The 17,693-nt window shown below is 37.4% G+C and overlaps 3 protein-coding genes across 3 annotated transcripts; 2 read left to right on the top strand and 1 right to left on the bottom strand.

Moving 5' to 3' along the window:
* The first annotated feature begins 1,497 nt into the window (after nt 1-1,497).
* Nucleotides 1,498-3,257, top strand: LOC103434836 (serine/threonine-protein kinase-like protein CCR1). The gene has a single exon (XM_070822800.1). It carries the CDS (start codon nt 1,800-1,802, stop codon nt 2,817-2,819), a length of 1,020 nt encoding a protein of 339 aa, XP_070678901.1. The 5' UTR covers nt 1,498-1,799; the 3' UTR covers nt 2,820-3,257.
* Nucleotides 3,258-6,641: 3,384 nt separating this feature from the next.
* LOC103434837 (NAC domain-containing protein 73) lies at nt 6,642-9,495 on the top strand. The gene is made up of 3 exons (XM_008373197.4): nt 6,642-7,260; nt 7,420-7,609; nt 8,542-9,495. The coding sequence occupies exons 1-3, from the start codon at nt 7,120-7,122 to the stop codon at nt 9,189-9,191; spliced, it is 981 nt and encodes a 326-aa protein (XP_008371419.1). The 5' UTR covers nt 6,642-7,119; the 3' UTR covers nt 9,192-9,495.
* A 1,587-nt stretch (nt 9,496-11,082) lies between these two features.
* On the bottom strand, nt 11,083-17,349 carry LOC103434838 (uncharacterized). Its single transcript, XM_008373198.4, has 14 exons — nt 16,895-17,349; nt 15,974-16,135; nt 15,796-15,861; nt 15,575-15,715; nt 15,296-15,409; nt 14,976-15,077; nt 14,665-14,850; nt 14,466-14,555; nt 14,267-14,401; nt 13,901-14,023; nt 13,734-13,819; nt 13,035-13,647; nt 12,820-12,897; nt 11,083-12,533 (listed from the first exon to the last, which is right to left on the bottom strand). The coding sequence occupies exons 1-14, from the start codon at nt 17,138-17,140 to the stop codon at nt 11,487-11,489; spliced, it is 3,189 nt and encodes a 1,062-aa protein (XP_008371420.2). The 5' UTR covers nt 17,141-17,349; the 3' UTR covers nt 11,083-11,486.
* Nucleotides 17,350-17,693: the final 344 nt, after the last annotated feature.

Below are 17,693 nucleotides of genomic sequence, written 5' to 3'. Positions count from 1 at the left end.
AGTCCAGTACTCCTTGGGTCCATATGGCCAGGTTACAACCATGAATGTTCAACTCAACACACCTAAAATAGAATGGCAATTCATACTCAGATAAGCAGTGTCACGTTCGACTCATATGTGAAAACGATATATATTTATAGAGAGTTCGAAATTATGATTTGGCAATTCATACTCCGATAAGCAGTGTCACGTTCGACTCATATGTGAAAACGATATATACTTATAGAGAGTTCGAAATTATGATTCGGGTATATGTGGCTTCTTGTGGATGAGTTAACTGTCAAGAAAAAAAAAATCTTAATGTCAATTAAGATGTTGTATTTGTCAATTAAGTTAATTGTGAATCAGTAATTAATTAAGATGTTGTAGTTGTCAACTAAGTTAATCGTGAATCAATAATTACTTAAGATGTTGAAGTTGTCAATTAAGTTAATTGTGTGCTGCAACCTTTAACTTTTGTCTTGTTTATTTATGCCAAACAACATAAGAACAAACACATCAGCAAAAGGTGGGTGAGTTGATGATCCAATTAGTGAACGTTACATACTTTTAACTGATTTTGCGTATTTCCAATTCCACACAAACATTCATAAAACGTTTCGTATTACTTACGCAACATAGTAAGGTTTTTCACAATTAACCTTGAATATTTTAGAGTTAATAAGCTCTTTTTTTTTTAATACAACGATATATTTTACAATAAAGAAAGAGAGAGTTTGGCAGAGCTATGGTAACCTAATTTGGTATTGAATTTGTTATTCACTAGATTCGAATATAAAATTTTTCACTTACAAGTAAACAAGAATACTACCAGACCGTAGTATTGAGTGGCAGAGTTAATAAGCTTCTTGGAATCACTTTTTAATCTTAATATTATTCCTTACTGCTTTCTCTAAGGTACCGTTTGGTACGCAGATGGGAAGGAACAGAACGGAACAGATGATGTAAATATTGAAAAAAATAAGGAGAAATTTTGTCATAAAATGTTATAAATTTGTGTTCCACGGATGTGGAACGGATCGTTCTAGGGGGAAGAGGTGGAACGAAAAATCAACCAAATTTCGTCCCATGGGACAACCCGTTCCACAATTTTTAAACGCACCAAACATGGGACGGAACGGCTCGTCCCGTTCCGTCCCGTCCTGTCCCACGTGCCAAACGGTACCAAAGGAACCCAAATCATACCTAAGCATGATCAAAATTCAAAGCACAAAATTTTATAAGATTAAATGTCACATAAAATTATTCTTGCGTTTTCCAAAAGTTTTCTCTGACATAGACTTGCAGGTTAAAGATCTTTTACAAAAGGAGGAGGATTCTCTCCCATTTTAATTTCTCTTTCTTTTCTTTCTTTTTTATTTGAACGGTCACGGTTAAGCTACATCAAAATTTTATATTAATTTTTTTTATAAAAATAATAAGACAAAAAATAATGTGTGAAAGGAAAGGAGAAAAAGGGATAAAAATAGGAGAGGAGAAAATCTTGCTTCTTTACAAAATCATGAAGAGGCCAACTCTGAACCAACATATAACTAAACTATGACCCGGACTTCCAAGTTTCATACCAATCCACCCTAATTTTCAAAACAAGATGCTCCCTTTTCTTGCTAATTTTCAAACTTTCATCTAGTTTAATTCTGTTTTGTAAGCTCACCATATTTCAAACCCATATATACACACACAGACACACACACACAGACACACACACACACATATATATATATATATATATATATATATATATATCCATCTTCCTCTTCCCTTGTTTTCCGATCACTCTGATCAGACTAGATAAAAACATGAAGAAGCACGGTAAGGATGTTGCCTATCTTTTTATCATATCCATGCTTTGCACATCGACTGTTGTTCTTGGTATCGTCCTTACTCTTATCCTCCTCTGCAAGAAAAAACCAGTCCAAACCCAAGAAACACCACCACAAACCAAGCCTAGCGCTCAAGTGTATCTCTTAACCGACATAGACGTTGCCACAGACGGTTTCAACCCTCGTAGAATTGTAGGCGAAGGCCGGTTGGGAACCGTCTACGCCGCCATATTCGAAAAGGGGGAGATAGCAGCAGTGAAAAGAATACACTCTAGGCATGTTTTGAGCAATGCAGGGTTTGGGTTTTGTAGAATACTTAGGTCAATATCTCTAGCTCAGCACCCCAACATAGTTCCAATTATTGGGTACTCAGAAGGCCCAGGTGAGAGGATTATAGTGATGGAGTTTGTAGGCATGGTGTGCTTAGACTACTATTTGCATCAAAATCCAGACGGCGCGTCGTTATTGGACTGGAACCACAGGTTGAAGATTGCAGCTGGAGCAGCCAAGGGGCTTGAGTATTTGCATGAAGGGGTGACGCCAAACATAATACATGGGTGTGTCAAGGCTACAAATATTTTGATAGATGTCAACTTTTGTGCTAGGGTTTGCGATTATGGGCTCTCATTTTTGGCTCCCCAAGAGAAGAGAGGCCTATTGGGATGCGTGGACGACGAGTATTGGGGCGGTGGGGGCGGAGGAGGAGGAGGCGGCGGCGCTTGCAAGGAGAGCGACGTGTACGGATTTGGTGTGGTTTTGTTGGAGCTTTTGAGTGGGAGGTTGTGTGAAGAAGGGAGGCTTGTGAATTGGTCACTGCCATTGATCAAGGAAAAGAGGTTTAGTGAGTTTTTGGACCCAAGACTTGTGATTCCTTCTGATATCATGCCTCTTGTTAGATTGGCCAAAGTTGCTTCTGCTTGTGTTGGTAATTCCAGAAAAAGCAGGCCTTCAATTGGTCAAGTGGCAACCATTTTGAGCAATTTGGAGATGGATTGAAAGTATGACTTGAAAATTATTTGTTTTTGTTCCTTAAAGTCAGAGTGGAATGCCATGACTTTTCGTTCAAATTAAGTTGCTATTATTAGCATATGATGAGAATTGGGTTCCAGCAAGGATTTGAAAATTTAGGGGTTTTCTCTTTTGACTTTTTATCTATACTTTTCGTAGTCTATAAATGTAAAAATTCATATAGTTAGGTTGTGACAGTGAGTTTTTACACGTGCGAGTACATTACAATATATTTCAAGAAAAATACTTAGCTTGTTATTTCTTTAAATTAGAATCAGATGTGTACGTAAGATATCTTTTTTGTAATTTTAATTTTTTTTATATGTATCCAACTGTAATCTGTAATTAAACAGTGTTGATTTGAAGGGGGTTGAGAGGAATGTTGAAATAAAATGTGGGCGGTGGCTTTGTCTTCTGGAAAGTGAATTTGATCTTGCTTTCGTGTTGATTGAGATCTTTTGGTGCCCAAAGGGACCCCATTTTTTGTTTTGTTTCTTTCAATCAATTTCTCTTTCGATCTTTTGAGTCCTTTGTTTGCTTGTTATTGCTCAATCATTTGACTAAAAATCTCCTGTAAATAATTTAAAAACCTGATTTATTGTCAATTGGTTGCATATTTATCTAATAAAATCTACTCGGGATTCACACTTTGTATATACGTTCATTGGATGGTGGTTGAGTGTTCCAACCTGTCATGATGGACATAAACATTGTATAATTTATAACATAGGTTGTTGTTATAATTATACTACTGGATTTTGGCGCTATCTAAGGGATGAAAAATAGCAAGACATTGGTAATTCCATGAGTTTGTAATTTAAGTGGTTAGAAATATTTGAATTCGAATTTTACCAGATTAAACGCTTATATTAAAAGGAAAAAAAAAACTCTATTATATGGGTTGATTTTCACGGGAGTTGACTTCTACATTTTTTATTTTTATTTTTTATCTTCGTGCACTCGTATTCATTTTTAGTTCAAATTAAGTAAAAATTATAAATAAATAAAGGGGTGTGAAATCCCTACACCCCTAAATAAATTACAATGTGCTAAATATGAAAAACAATATCGAAATATATGTGTAGACATTGAAATTTCGGATTTTCATGTTTACAATCTGTTTACACAAAGAATGTCAACATCCTGGTAGGAATTTAGAACTACCAACAAGGATGGTAGTTTGAATATTCCACCAACAATTCAACTGCCCTTTATTGCAGAACACAGGCAAAAATGAAAAACAAAAACCTGTACCAACACTAGGAATGGGCTGAACATATGAATTGTAGTACAAGTAAACACGATTCCTCTGACATGCGTTTGTTGAAGTCAAATTCCCAATGCTATGGATCATGGCCCAGATCTGTAGGATGGGCTGAACGGATGAATTGTAGGAAGATTATTAAATTTTGACAAGGACAAAGAAACCAGGGGAAAAAAAAGATGCATTTGTTGGATGAAAGTATCGTATAAGGATGTTTCTCACGATTAATATTTACTTTAGTCTTCTCGTTTACGGAACTTGTGATAAGCAGTAATTTTATGATCTTTATTGAAGGATAATTTTGAGAAAGAATGCCGGATTACCTTTTTTTCATATAAACTTTGATTGCACTTGACATTACGTTGGTCTCACCGTGTGTGGAAGATGTTATAGTTAGACAGCTGTATCGAATTTTTGAAAAAGCACAAGTTGTAACTATGGAGCTAAACAACACAAGGTTTTTTTTGCAAGAGACTTGTAGCTCACATAATTAAAAGTATTTATTCATGTCCTTGAGTTCATGTGTTCAATTCCCACTCATTATATCGTTTCTACATAAGGACAAGTAAATACTTTTATGCTAAATAAGTTTTTATTCTTCATCCAAGAAGCTTATAAGAGCATTTATTCTTTCAATTAAGGTCATGCTTTCGATTCACCCCCTTCTAGCTAGTATTGCTTGTATGAAATTACGAGGAATGCTAAGGGGATTCTCCATGAACTATTTGTCACCTCAAAGTTTAACGTCAATTATCATACCAATATTATAAAACATTGTGCCAAAGTCATCATGAGGTGGTAGACCTACTTTCGAGAGAGTCCCATTAGCGTTTCTCATGAAATTACACAGACAAATGCTCTTCAATATCACTTTCTTTCCTATCTTATTGGTACATGACCCCAAGAAACAAGAAAAATAAATCAAAACAAAAAACCTGGAGTATCTATTTGGCTTGGTCCAAGTCAAGTTTCCTATTCGAGAAATTCTCATCTCATCCAAAGTCTTCACCATGGAAATTAGAACCAAATTGCTGCTATTGTTTCCCAAAAGTAACCAAGAGTGATGCAAAAAAGTCTTTGATTCCTGTGCAATCATTCTAATTATGAAACTTAATCGGTCACTCATCAGTTTAACTGCACTTTAGTTCATATAAATTCATATATTGACAAGGACTTTGAATTAAACTAGAGCTTAATCTGTTAATTTAGCCCTAATTAAATATTTTTAATTCAAGCTGATCAAGGTCTGAACAAAAACGAAACGACGGACAAATATAAGAACACGAGACCGTTTTATGTATCTATCTGATATCTAAATAGGGCAACAACTTGACAAAGTTCCCAAAACCCTAATCCTTACGTTTAAGTTATAACAAAAACACAATCCTAAAAGGCCAAAGCTTCATGCTTAAGCTTCCTGTTGCGTGTCTTCCTTGAGAAGGTCACATATATGTATGTGTCGGCTGGTACAAGAAATATATACGAATGGGCAGTTCATCCCTGCAACCACGTCCTTTTCTGCAATGAAAGATGCCATCTTATTATCCAATGAAACAAGGCCATCTGGCATAGGACTGCATGTGGCACATGGTGGTTGGAGGGGGTGGATTGTAACTATTGCGGATGGAGGCGGTTGCAGTGGATTGTTGCTCAAATAATTTGAGGGTGAACATCGTAGACTCGTAGTCGTGCTGCCTAAGCCAAAGTGACATATATTGCATACCGTATTTAATCGGCTTTCTGAATTAATCACTATATTAATTTGTTGGAAAATACGTCGAAAAGGATTCATAATTAATAATAAAATAATTAACAAAGACTGATTATTGCATGACAAGCATTACCATAGCACTGAAACGTGTGGCCGTGTTAATTAATTAGCGATTACTGCAAAGACAGAGAACATTTTATCGAAAGCAGCAACCACCCTCCATCTGCAAATGTGTCTTTTTTTAGAGAGAGGGAGGGGAGACAGTGATTCCTTGCTTGCCGTTAGAAGTCTACGCGAAGAAAGGGAGAATTGGGGAATATATGCAGCAGAGAAGTTGGTACTGTATAAATATTTTGATTTCAAAAATGTTAATTTATATATGTGTAAGTAGTTAGTTTTGGGTTGGTTCGTATGTAGGTGTCCATGAAAATGTACATATATCTTTAAGGACACTCTAGGTTGACACTGCAGCTAAAGTCCCAACTCCAACCCTAAATACCGAAGCCCTTCTCTCTCTTCCCCTCTTTCTCTCTCTAAAGAGGTAAAACGTCCCCAAAAGAATCAGGTTGCCCCCTCTCCACTCTAGCCACCCTTTTATTTTCTTTCATAAAATCTTTTTTTATTTTTTTACTCGTTAGGTATGTGTTATTTATAATTAACTCCATACCATAAATAACTCTTTTTTTTTTTTTTAATTATGGTTTAAACCCTCCTTTTAGGACAGAAGTGATACCCTTGGGAAAAAAGAAAAGGAGGAACCAATTAACTATAAAGACTACACGGATTCTATTGTACACACGTATGTACACAAGCATAACCAAACTTGACGTCCAAGCAACCTTTTCTATTTCTAGAAAATTCATTCTTCTCCCCGTTCTTTATTTTATAGCTTAGCTCAGCTTGCTACCCTTTGTTCTACTTCTCTCTCTACTCTCTCTCTCTCTCTCTCTCTCTCTCTCTCTCTCTCTTATGGAGGCAGTTCTGTGTGAAGAGATAATATCATAAAGGAGAATACAAATGGGAGGAGAACGATCAAATACCAATCTAGATATTCCATCCAAAACATCAATATTGAAGAAGAAGATGATGAGCAAAAAAGTGGATATGGTTATGGAAAACGTGCTTTAAAAGTGACAAGCTTGCTGGTTGCTTGTCTGCTTTGCTTGCACTAGGTCTTTTCTTTTGTTTTTTTTGGGGTTTGCATAATATTTTGAGAGCTTCTGTTGTGTGTATATTTGGAAGAGGTGGAGGAAATAACAAAAAGATTTGGGGTTTGGAATGAGCCTCAAAGAAAAAACGGCAGAGATCAGATCATGACATGGTGCAACGACTCCGACGATGAGAGGGCTATTCAGATTGTCAGCCCCCCTCCTCCTAATAACCCTAATAATCCAAATGAATTTCGGAACATAACTTGCCCCTCTTGTGGACATCACATAGAATTCCAAGACCAGGTAATAGATATTCACTTATTTTTTACGTATATATATTGCGAACCAGTGACCTATTGTGAATTTTTTGAACTAAATTTTACTCTAAATATTAGATTTTACATGAAATTGTTTGTTATCACTTTTCATTTCTAATTTTTGGGTCTATGTGATGTAATCTAGGCAGGAATTCATGATTTGCCTGGACTACCAGCAGGAGTGAAGTTCGATCCAACTGACCAAGAAATTCTTCTACATTTAGAGGCAAAGGTTTTGTCTGACACCAGAAAGCTGCATCCTCTCATTGATGAATTCATACCAACGCTTGAAGGGGAGAATGGGATTTGCTACACTCACCCTGAAAAGCTACCAGGTTATTATTATTATTTATTTTTGGTAAATTTTTGCTTTTGTTTTTTCAAATAAAACCCTATCTATGAATGGTAATTAAGAAGCGCGGGCATTATTATTAATCCTCATTCAATGGATTGCAAAACGAGTAATGCTAGGTAGACTAGCTAATTTAGATCATATTTGCAAACTATGTGATGTATCACTAATAAGAAATAAATATATTAATCAACACTTAAGTAATAATCTAATCATCAACAATCATGTCATATGATTTACAAAATATATAAAAAAAAATACATGGTCTATCTAGCATTACCCTTGCAAAACTGACGTGATTTAGTCCACAAACATATATACTCAGATATACTAACACTTGGGATTTGTTTTTCGACCTGTTTTTTATAATTTGTTTAATTTTTTGACTTGTGTTTATGTATTTATCTATTTTTATACAAGCAATATTAAAATGATGAAAATTAAATATAAGACCTCGACTTTCATAATTAAATATTCTTCACCACGTCTCTATTTTTATTTTTAGATGTCACATTGAAACAAACATATAACCAGCACATGGGTTCGCTTGCTTCTCCTATAAAATCATTCAAATTAGTATGTTTGTGTTTTATACTTTTTTCTTTTCAAGCATGTTTTATGCATGTGAAGGGACAAGTTGGTAATACATATTTGGATGTTAATACTAAACGCAATCGCATGCATATATACATACATACATACATATATATATATATATAGTCTTACAGCCTTAATTAGTTAGTTTTCTTAACTTTACTGCTTTATCATGTTAATCTTTAATTTTCAACATCTAATTGTGACACCATTTATGGATTAATTTGTTCAACTTAACCTCAAGTTTTCTTTTGTAATTGAAATTATTTTTACGTGATAAAAGTACAACATATTTTATTTGGACATCTGACGTCCATGCAGGAGTGAACAAAGACGGACAAATCCGCCACTTCTTCCACCGTCCCTCGAAGGCATACACGACTGGGACCAGAAAGCGAAGGAAGGTTCACACCGAAGAAGATGGAAGCGAAACAAGATGGCACAAAACCGGCAAGACAAGGCCGGTTCTTGTCGGCGGAGCAGTGAAGGGTTTCAAAAAGATCCTAGTCCTCTACACCAACTACGGGAGGCAAAGAAAACCAGAAAAGACCAATTGGGTCATGCACCAATACCACCTTGGCAACAATGAGGAAGAGAAAGATGGGGAGCTGGTGGTGTCAAAGGTCTTTTACCAGACACAGCCTAGGCAATGTGGATCAAGCATCAAAGATGTTCCAACGTTCGATCATCACAAAGGTGTGAATATAAGAAGTGGGCAAGGGAATGATGGTCTAATTAGTGCTGCTGCCACTAATCCTCTTCCTCTAGCAAAGAAGGCAGGTCTTGTGGAGTACTACAATCCTGGAGGTCCTTTCATGAATTATGATCATCATCAACATAATCATAATCAAGGGGGGCATAATAGAGAAAGCCCACCTCAGCTAATCCCAAATTTAGTTGTCCAAGGTGACGGGTCTTCGTTTGTTCGATTAACTTCAGATGCAAGCAAAGGGAAGCTCGAGAGGAAATAGCGTGATTTGACAATATTGGACATGGATGGAAGAGCTCTCTTTTTCAGATGAGGTAGCTATATATATATATATACATAGCTAGGGTTTATGTGGAATACTACTACCATGATCAAATAAGTTAATGATTACAATATTAAGATTTTTGGTGACCAAAAACAATAAGAAATTAAGGACAATATATTTTTACAATTACTTTCGGTATTTTTAACTCATATTAATGTATTTATGTGTATACATATATACACATACACTGTGATCTGGGATTTTATGACGATGAGCAATTGATTATTGGGAGTTAAGATGATGTTTTTCTTTTAGAAATGTATATACAGACGATTATACAAACTTTTCTATCTGGTTAATTTTTCTGATAGGACATTAACGTTTGATCATTAGCTTATGATTTTTTTCTGCACCTTCGTTCATATATTTTTTTATTTTATAATATATGTAGATTCAAAGTACGGCTCTGATATACGTTTCGTCTAATGTGAGTTATATGGGACCTGGATTGTCTCCCCTCCCCCATCTCATACCTTTCTCATTCCTTTCTATTCATGTGGTCATGGTTAAGCTACTTTTGGAATGTTGTCAAACAAATAAGAATTAATTAATTAACAATTTTCCCATATATATTATTACTCAGGAGATCAGTCATCAGTCATGGAAACTTGAAAGTCTTAGCGAAGTTAATTTGTTTGAATTTTATATAGGACCCTTTTGGTTAGAGTTTGGGGTGGAAGATTGTGTTAAGCCACAAAATGAGTTTATTATGGAAGTCAAATATAAGATTTCTCATTTATAGATGAAAGAAGAACATCACTAAACTGTAACATTAAATTATGCTTTGAAAGCCTTATGGTTTTACCGGGGAAAAAAATGACATCTTTGAAAGCTTTACTTGATTGATTGCAAGTGACCCTCTACCATAGTGGTTGTGAGGAGTGTTGCTCTTGCACCACGGCGTGGACTTGAACTCCATCGACTCCTAAATCTAACATTTAATCCAACAAATTTATCATTTGACAACAAAAAAAAAGAAAAGAAAAAGAAGCCTTACTTAACTATGAGAGTAAAACAATTGTGAATATTTCACTTGTAATCAAAAGAAATTCAGAGATGGGTAATGTGTATTTACTATATTTTTCATATCACATTTATAATATATCTCTAATAGAAACAGAGTTTACCAATATGATTAGATAATAGAAGTGATACAGAAATTTGATAAGTCCAGCAATTTTGATCAGGAACTTTTCTCTTTGCCCGCAGTAATTACTTTACTAGTTTATACCTCCTTAGTAAATTTACACAGGAACAAAACCCTGGAGCCTTTGAAGGAAAAACGAAAGAAAAGCTTCAGCGCTGCCGATTTCTGCCTTCGGCTATGGGGTCGTTGCCAAACCCATCCCCTCCCTCTCTTGTCCTCATCTCCTTCCTTCTTCCCTGTCACCCCTTCTCCCATCCTTACATCCCTAAAGACCTTTATGGGGTCAGCCTCGTTCTCTCTCCACATCGGCAGGAGTCGACGATGGATACACCAAACAACGATTGACGGTGATTTTGGAGCCGAGCACGATTGTTGGTGAGGCCATCAAGTTGTAATAGAGACGAAAGTGAGCTCGAAGGTCCTGCTCCACCCTTTTCTTTAAGAGGAAAATCGAACACAAAATTTCGGAAGCAGAAATAAATATTTCTAACAATATAAATCACGAATCCCTTGCTTCTTTATGAATACAATACAACTCTATAGTAATGATAACGGACAATAAAGGGCCACTAAAACGTAGTTTACAGGCTTCTAGTGCTCATTTATTGGAGATATATAATTTAAATCGAACATTTATAAACCATGTGCAAATTCCTCGTAAATATTAGACTGCCACCATCATACGACCCAATTCTGTTGCTACATATCCACTGAGCAACTCCTTTGCTCAAAATCTGTCTATATAGTACAAATAGAAACTAAGTTTGTCATTAGAACACCCACACAGAGACGCATGATAGATCACACCGGCGAGCTACAAAGAAACATGCTCGCGAGTGTAAAACTTGAGACGACAAGGATGCAAAAAATACACAGATATAGGCAAATTACTGATATCTCACCTAAAGAGTAGCTGATCTCAATAGCCTAAAGCGCATTAATATTTCAACCTTTTGTTGTTACGCTAGAATAATACACAGTATTTTTAACAATGCTGGCAAGGTTTACCAGAAAACCAAACCATCGAGAACTTGAAGCTGTTGCTAGATACTGGACTAGTCACCTGCCCTGTAGATTTCAACTGGTCACAACTTCTGAAGGATGCATTTCTCGTACAGATCAAGCCATTCTTTTTTGCTAGCATTGCTTCTCAACTCGAGCACTTCGGCACCAAAATTATGTTTTGTCAGTTCTTGCTTAATTTTTGTGACGGTGAACTTTTTATAGTCTTCCGGATTGGTTTGCTGACTCTGGGTATCATCATCTCCCTTGAATACTGAACCACCATCTTCTGTTTGTGTGTGCTTTAAAGGACTGGTAGTACTTCTAGACCTCTTATTCACTCTTAAAATCCGATCACTCATCTCCATGTCTTGAACAGAGTCTATGCCCACTTCATGGTCGTCTACCCTTGAGCGTTTCCCATGGGAAGCAGTCTTTAGCTTGCTATCCAATGCTGTTTCATTCAGCCGAACAGAAGTCAATTCTTGCTGGAGTGAATCAAGCTGTGATTGTGCAAGTTGTAGCTGATGAGACAGGTGGTCTGCCCTATTGTTTGCATCTGCATGTGCTGCACGCTCACTTTCCAGAAGGCCTTGAAGGACCTGAACAGTACTAGTTCTCTGCTCATTATTTGATTTCAATAGCGATTCTATTTCTTTCTCTCGTTCTTCAACTCTTCCCTCCAGTAGAGTAACTTTCGAATGAGCTTCCATCTCTGATACACGAATTCTCTCTAGTTCAATATCCACGTCTCTTTTTTCCCTTTGCAAACTTTCAATAAGCCTCTCAGCCCTCTCAATTTGGGCCAATCTTTCCATTGCCAATCTCTGCATCTCACTCTTTTCCTTCTGAGCAGTATCTGCTTGAGCCCGTGCTCTATCAGCAATATCAGTCGCTCTTGTTGCTTCCTTTTCAGCAATTTTGCACCTTTCTTGCACTTCGTCAAATCTTTTAATCTCAGATTCATACTTCTGCTCCAGATATAGCTTCTCCTGCTCCAGTATCTTTTTCTCTCTCTCAAATGAGTGAGCCTTTGCATTTGCAGCTTCTAATTTTTGAATGAACTCCTTGATTTCAAGCTTCATGGATGATATTTCAGCATCATAACTATCTACTTTCGATTGGGCAGCCTGCAAATGATGTGCATTGTTAACAATCACACCATTGATAAATACATGTGTTGAAATAGACACCGCACGAGAAGAAAACATGCAAAATAAGGATTCTTCTTGATCCGAATTTCAATGATTTCTAGGGAGCTTTATTATGGGAATAGTCTAATGCTTTAGAACAACATAATAACCGCACTGTTAACCTCCCAACAGTATCACCAAATGATATGCAACTATAATCTTATAATTGTGAAGATTCAAACTCAAAAAACAATTCTTACAAAGTGTGAAGATTCAAACTCACCTTCAATTCTAATCTTAGAGTTGTCAAGCACTGCTCAGCATGTTCAATCTTTGCCGTCTTATCCTTTATTTCCTCCTCCTAGATATTTTATAAACAAGAAAAACAAGTCAAAATATGTTAAGAAACCAGAGAATTGGAGTGTGCATGTAAATGCGTGTGTTTGTATGTGTTTCTGCACGTGTGTGTGTGTGTGTGTGAAAGAGAGAGAGGATCACCTTATCAGCCAAAGTATCAGCAAATTCTTCCCTCAAGGCATCTTCTCTCTTTTGAGTTTCCTTACTTGAACGCTCTTGGACAATTGCAGCCTTCTCCAGAGCAGCTTTTGCTTCTCTAAAAGCAATGTCATACTTGCGTTTCCACTCCTCAGCCTCCTCTTGTGCAGACTGAGCTTGTTCCCGAGCAGCAGCCAGCCTTGCTTCACCAGCACTGCATCGGGACTTGAGAATTGCAATTTCAGAACTCCATTGATCTTCCTCAGCCTTCTGCCTTGATAGGACATGTTCATATTTTCTTTTCCACTCTAAGGATTCCTGCTTTGCAGAATCCAATGTTTTAACCAAACTAGAACATCTCTCACCCAATGAACTGTGATTACTCTGCAAGTTATTTATGCGGCCCATATATTCATCAGCTAGCTTCTTCTTGTCATTGATCGCATCCTCATAACGCTTAAGATATTCAGACTTAGACTTCTCACTGGACTCCAGCCGCTTGTTAAGTAACCCCAACTTATCTTCTAATGAGCGGCATCTCAACATGAGGGTACTCTTCTCTGATCCAGCTTGGTCAATCAGTCTCTTGACAAGGTCAAGTAGTGGACCTTCAAAACTGTGAATTTGGATTTTGTGCAATTGAAGTTAATATGCACTCATACATTAATAAATAAATAAAGGAAATAAAGACAATTGGTAAACCTCTTTTGTAGGAACATGGTCAGTTTCTGCCATTTTGCTGGACCATGACTTGCTGCTTCATAGTCGGATAGAAGACCATCAAGAACCTGGAAAAAGAATATCCAAATATATAAAAACGCATGAACGAAAATGTTAAAAGACCACAGAAGCAACCCATTGTTCCTTACCTTAAGAACATTATCAATATTAGCATCACTAGCATGGCATGCTGTTCTCAGCTTCCTTTCCATGCTTTGTATGGCATTTGAACAGTGCAACTCTGCCTCCATATATGCATTCTTTTTACAATCCTGTGAGTAGCCAATTTAAACAAATAAGACCAGCATACAAGAGATGAGTTAACAAGAGCGCACATATGCATGATAAGTGAGCTATTGTCAACAAACTATTTATTGTCAGAAAGAATTCAACTGGTTGTGCCAAAGCCCATTAATTGTACTATGGATAGTGTGGATGTATACGCAGTTCTGCCTTGCATGCATGTCTGTGTTGACAACCTACTAATTATAAATTTGCTTTGTATTGCACTGTACCTCAAACTCCTTTTTCAACTTTTTGTGGAGCTCTGCCTCGTACTTCTTCCTCGGTGGACCAACTCCTACAGCACCATCATTGAACGCAGCCAATGATTTCTGAACTGCCTTTTCATGTGCTTCCCTGAATGCAGCCTACAACACTTGGGATTAGTAAACAGTATATTCAACAACAATTAAGACATGATGCACAACTTACTTCTTCGGGATCTTTCGGATGCTGAAAAGCAGACTTATACACCTCAAGAGCAGAATCATATGCTCTTCGGCAACCATCTTCTTCGACACTCTGCAGAGTAAGATTAAGATTAACAGACCAAAAACTTATCAGGGTAAAGTATCTTATCGACTCTCTAATTTAATACCAATCACAAAGGGAGTTCAGTACAAACACAAACCTGCCATGAAGAGGATATGGTAGGCACCGCCCCTTTATTAAGAGCATCAAGATAAGACTGTGTGATACCAACTAGAACTGGACCTGTCATCATTGTTGCCCCAACTTGCTTGGGCCTTGTTCTTTCAAAAACAAACTTTGTCAATGCATCTAGCCCAGCTCTGAATTCAGGCCTTAATTTGTCCAACTGCATTAGAAAACCTTAGGCTTCAAAACAACTAATAGAAAAGAAAGAAAGTAACAGGGTTGAGCTCATGACCAACAAGAGAGAGAGAGAGAGAGAGAGAACAAAGACAGCAGTTAGTTACTGACCTGAATTTCGTCAAGTCTTTGAAGATCATGTTCATTGTTCAAAGGCCGCACAAGGGTGAAGCATTCTCTGTCTGGAAATAGAGCTCGAATGGAGGCTCGTATCTGTATTGGTCATTCATACAGTACAATAAGCACCTCCAAGCCAGCATACATTGATAACATAAGTTGGAAATGGTAGTGCTCAATGTGCCTACAGAGTCATAAACAGCTAAAAAGGGTATATCTAAAGCAGAAAATGCCTGTTGAAGGAACCATGTATGAATGGGCAAGGGAACTTCCTGAAATAATAAAGTCAAGAACTAAGAAGAGCCAGATAATACCTCATTTTTAGCAACTACGTCCCTTTTTCTGTCTTCGACTGGCTTCAAAGCAAGCTCCAGATAATCACGGGGTGTTATCTTTCCACTCTCCTCTGATAAATCCAGATAGAAGTCCTGAAACCAAGGCAGTAAGTATTACCACAAATGGAAAACCATATAACACATTCTACTAAATACACTGCATCCGCAGGAAATAAAAACAAAAATAATAGCAGCCGATGAACCGTTGTAGTCAATGGCACAAAGATTAAAGAAACAGGTTAATTCAAAACCAATTACCCTTAGAAGCCACACAAAGATTGGGGAGAACTGCCCAATTTCAGAAGCTGTGGTTCCTCCAGAAGCTTTAACACGTATATGCTTGGTCATTTGAGTGACAAGAGAGATACGATCAAGTGAACCTTCATCTATACCACCCATCTAAAACAAAGCAAAATTAAGAATAAAACATAAACCATATACAGAAAGAAGGTATAAAAGCGTCAGCATAGTTTTCTAACCTGGTTGTAAATAAACATGCTAGATAGGAGAACCGCTAAGGAAAATATCTGTGTGCTGTACGTTTCCTGTAAGATAAAGATAAGTTACGAGTATTACAATACAACTGATAATGCTCATTTTCACAAATTGTATAATGAGCTGAAACTAATACGTTATAAGCAAAGAATGAAGGCTAACCGTCTGATCAAAAGCATCTATTCCTTCAGTATCCAACAGTAATAGATTGTATTCAGTCCCATCCAATGCAATTCTCTTAAAGGGCGCACTCCACAACCATAGCCCTTTCGTACATGGGCGATGTGTAGATGCTACTTGAAATCCACCACTCCTACCAAGAAGCTACAACAGAGAAGTCCAAAAACAATTATGTTACTTTCAGCAACATTAAACCAGTTGGGAAGAAAAACAAAAGCAAGCCTAGTGGTCATAAATTCATGGAGGGAAAGAGCTGATCAGAAACGGTAAGTTCTTTAAACAGTAGGTTCCATCTCTATATCTTACCCTTATTGTGAATCACACCCCAGTTTTGTTTGACCTTATAATCAACATCTAACATAACAGTACTCCATCGTAAATGCATACGTCCTTGTCTGAAGAGTCGATAATACCCAAACATTGTTGCAAAAACATGACAAGTCCAAGAACTAGAGAAACCTAAAGTAACCCTACAATTATCCAAGTCTTCGACAGTGAGGTAATTCCACCATTATCCAAGTCCACCAAGATCCACACTTTGGCCTTTCAGAGCATGTCCAATCAGCCAAAAACTGAGACCTAAAGTAAAGAAATCGTCTTGGTAGCAATCACCAAACCAATAGAGCAAGGGTTAGCTCTCCAGCGGGTCCACAGGTAAGTAGGTCCATTACTTTTACCGGAGGCCCTTCTCACTCAAGCTAAAGCACTTGCTTTTCTCGTTAGAGACCAACGTCTTGGGGCTAACGTGGACCCTACAATTCCTACACTTAATTAACTCCCCTAATTCTACAATGCCTTACAATCATAAACCCTAGAATTCAATTCACAGAGAGAAAACTGAAGCAAAACGATAATTAAGATATGTCCACAAAAACTGAGAGAAGAAAAGACGAGAAACCGAACCTGGTTCAGAATAAAGCTCTTGCCCTGGCGGGCACGGCCGCAGACCGCGACGATACCAATGGGTTCCTTAACGAGCTGCAGCATGGAGACCGCCTCCTGATCCATCCGGAACTTCCCATTCTCGTCGCAGTAGACGAGCCGTATCGGCCTCGGGGGACCCGTCACCGGTCGGGAAGGCGAGGGAGAGAACGACGGCGACGGCGACGACGGTGAAGAATCGTCTTTGCCTCTGAAGAATCTCCTCATGTTTCACCGTCGCTCTTTGTTACGACGTCGTTCCGTGATTTTGCCTTCCTTCGTCCAGTTCACTGAGGAGGGAGAGAGAGAGAGAGAGAGAGTTTTAAAATTGGGGAGGGAAAGAGGTCGGAGGTTTTTGGGGAGCTTTACAGAGCAGCGAGAAGGAGACGGGGCAGAGTCAAATTACGATTATGGGTTTGGTTGTCGTGGTGGAGATTGAATTATGTGAAGGGCTTTATTGTATTTGTATACAAAGGTGGATCCCAAATCAGAAGGAAAACTAATAAAAAGAGTTTGAAAATTATGAGTTTTAATAATAAAGATAAAATAAAGGATAAAATGAATAACATCAAAATTGATTTTTTAGTATAAAAATATAATTTTTTGTCAAAATAAACAGGAAAGTTTTTTTTTGTTAAAGTTGACAAATCGGAACGGCAGCGTGGAAACAAAGCTGACTTTGCAGTCGGCTCAGCTGCTACAGTATTTGCATCTTTTCTGAGAAGTGTGTAACGCAGGACCGCCACTAACTTTCTTTTGTAGCAATGGCGGCCCAAAAGCA

Source organism: Malus domestica, chromosome 05, assembly GCF_042453785.1.
Source record: "Malus domestica chromosome 05, GDT2T_hap1".
In the NCBI taxonomy this organism is placed as follows: Eukaryota; Viridiplantae; Streptophyta; class Magnoliopsida; order Rosales; family Rosaceae; genus Malus; species Malus domestica.
This window is presented reverse-complemented; position numbering and strand designations above follow the sequence as displayed.